Consider the following 2,575-nt stretch of genomic DNA (forward strand, 5'->3'; position numbering starts at 1 on the left):
CAGTTTTATGACCAAAAACAAGCATGTACCTATTCGTCAAAGCAGTGACCATATTCATACTTAATAGACTGTCAGATCAGTAGAAGATATTCTAAACAAAGAAAGAACTCCATTAAATCCTTTTTGAACAACTCAACTAGCTCACAAAGAAAACTAGTACGGAATAGTGGAATACCAAGCAAACCTATTTAAAAGAAAAATAGCTGCAACTCAAATATGAGAGTTGCAGGATAAGAATAAGAAAACGCAAGAAACAAATGTACCAATAAGAGAATTACCAAGCAAGCAATATAGTATTAGAACATACCATTACCAGTCACATTCCAGCATCAAAGACACAGATTTTGTTCCTAATTATTATGAAATCCGAAAGAAACCATAGATCACATACCAAGGACACAAAAAACTCGAACAAAAAGCAAGCTAGACTGTCCACTCAATACTCATCACCCTCATCACCATCCTCACCCTCTGCAGACTCAGCCCCAACCTCTTCATAATCCTTCTCCAGTGCAGCCAGATCCTCACGGGCTTCAGAGAACTCTCCCTCTTCCATTCCCTCACCAACATACCAATGGACAAATGCCCGCTTTGAATACATAAGATCAAACTTGGTGTCAATTCGGGAGAACACCTCAGCAACACTGGTGGAGTTAGAGATCATGCAGACAGCTCTCTGAACCTTCGCAAGGTCACCCCCAGGCACGACTGTTGGTGGCTGGTAGTTGATACCACACTTGAACCCAGTAGGACACCAGTCAACAAACTGAATAGTACGCTTAGTCTTGATGGTGGCCACAGCAGCATTTACATCCTTGGGCACAACATCACCTCTATACATCAGACAGCAGGCCATGTACTTTCCATGGCGGGGATCACATTTAGCCATCATAGACGAGGGCTCAAAGGCACTGTTAGTTATCTCAGCCACTGAAAGCTGTTCGTGGTATGCCTTCTCAGCCGAGATAACAGGTGCATAAGAGGAAAGCATGAAATGGATCCTAGGATAAGGGACCAAATTGGTCTGGAATTCAGTGACATCCACATTAAGCGCACCATCAAACCTCAGAGAGGCAGTCAAAGAGGAAATGACCTGAATTCAAAAAAATAATAATAATAATAACTCAGTAACGATAACATTTCAAATTAACTAAATTATTCTTTCAGGATGAAATATGCCAATTACCTGTGACACCAAGCGATTGAGGTTGGTATATGTGGGACGCTCAATGTCAAGTGAGCGCCTGCAAATATCATAGATAGCTTCATTATCAAGAAGCACGGCGACATCAGTGTGCTCCAAAAGGGAGTGAGTGGAGAGAACACTATTGTAAGGCTCCACAACAGAAGTAGAAACTTGAGGCGATGGGTAAACAGTAAACCCAAGCTTTGATTTCTTGCCATAATCAACAGATAGCCGTTCCAAGAGAAGGGATCCAAGTCCAGAACCAGTACCTCCACCAACAGCATTGAAAACAAGGAAACCCTGGAGACCAGTACAATTGTCTGCTAGCTTCCTAATACGGTCCAAGCAGAGATCAACAATCTCTTTACCAATGGTGTAGTGACCACGGGCGAAGTTGTTTGCAGCATCCTCCTTCCCACTGATGAGCTGTTCTGGGTGAAACAGTTGTCGGTATGTCCCAGTTCTCACTTCATCAATAACAGTAGGCTCAAGATCAACAAAAATAGCACGCGGGACGTGCTTTCCAGCACCAGTTTCACTGAAAAAGGTGTTGAATGCATCATCTCCTCCGCCAACAGTTTTGTCACTTGGCATTTGGCCATCAGGCTGACAAATGAATACACAACTCTTAACATAACATAACGGTCCATACTCAAAACACATAAATTTCATAACAGCCATTTAGATCTACTAAAATAAACCAATCAAATTTCAGATAAAAAAAAAATACGATCTGTTACATTCAGCGTAGAATAAGCCTAGATCTAACATATTCTACCATTGAGATAAAGATGCAACACAACATTTCAAATTGATCTACCAAATACAACGTAAAGATCTAACAAAATGAGAAAACGATAAAACATGTTTGAGATCTGAATGATTGATTAGTACCTGGATGCCGTGCTCGAGGCAGTAAAGTTCCCAGCATGCATTTCCGACCTGAATACCAGCCTGACCAATGTGAATCGATATACACTCCCTCATTTTCGAACGAAGAAACAAAAAAGTAACGAATGAAGAAGAAATGTGGAGAAGATTAGCTACTGAAAAAAGGGCGTTTATTAAGACGCCCCTTCGAAATCAGATCTGTTAAGACTTAGCCTAATTTGCTTCTCTCTATATAGACAGGACAGGTTTTCTTTTAACTTAACCACGGTTACGTTTTTAGCCCTTGGGTTAGGTTGGTTTAGGTGGAGGGAGTGCCAGCTAATAAATTTGATTGGAGATTAGACAGCGTAACCAATTGTTTTGTTTTCTATTTTAAATCCATTTTTTTGCCGCCCGTGAACCTGGCCCACACCTATTAAATATTGCATAAAACAAGTCTCTATCTATCAAATTTTACAAGTCTCTATCTATCAGTCATCAAGGGGTTTTATTTGCGCA

General features: G+C 40.8%; 1 protein-coding gene across 1 annotated transcript; it reads right to left on the reverse strand.

The window, feature by feature from the left end:
* Positions 1–274: 274 nt before the first annotated feature.
* Positions 275–2,372, reverse strand: LOC147519391 (tubulin alpha-3 chain). The gene is made up of 3 exons (XM_086590987.1): positions 2,081–2,372; positions 1,187–1,792; positions 275–1,093 (listed from the first exon to the last, which is right to left on the reverse strand). Exons 1-3 carry the CDS (start codon positions 2,171–2,173, stop codon positions 437–439), a joined length of 1,356 nt encoding a protein of 451 aa, XP_086447113.1. The 5' UTR covers positions 2,174–2,372; the 3' UTR covers positions 275–436.
* Positions 2,373–2,575: the final 203 nt, after the last annotated feature.

This window comes from Coptis chinensis, chromosome 2, assembly GCF_015680905.1.
Source record: "Coptis chinensis isolate HL-2020 chromosome 2, ASM1568090v1, whole genome shotgun sequence".
NCBI lineage: Eukaryota > Viridiplantae > Streptophyta > Magnoliopsida > Ranunculales > Ranunculaceae > Coptis > Coptis chinensis.

Coding starts and splice junctions, on each gene's coding strand:
- LOC147519391 (XM_086590987.1), bottom strand. CDS start 2,173: ATGAGGGAGTGTATATCGATTCACATTGGTCAGGCTGGTATTCAGGTC. Junction 1,793..2,080: donor GCCTCGAGCACGGCATCCAG/GTACTAATCAAT, acceptor TTCATTTGTCAG/CCTGATGGCCAAATGCCAAG. Junction 1,094..1,186: donor TCAATCGCTTGGTGTCACAG/GTAATTGGCATA, acceptor TTTTGAATTCAG/GTCATTTCCTCTTTGACTGC.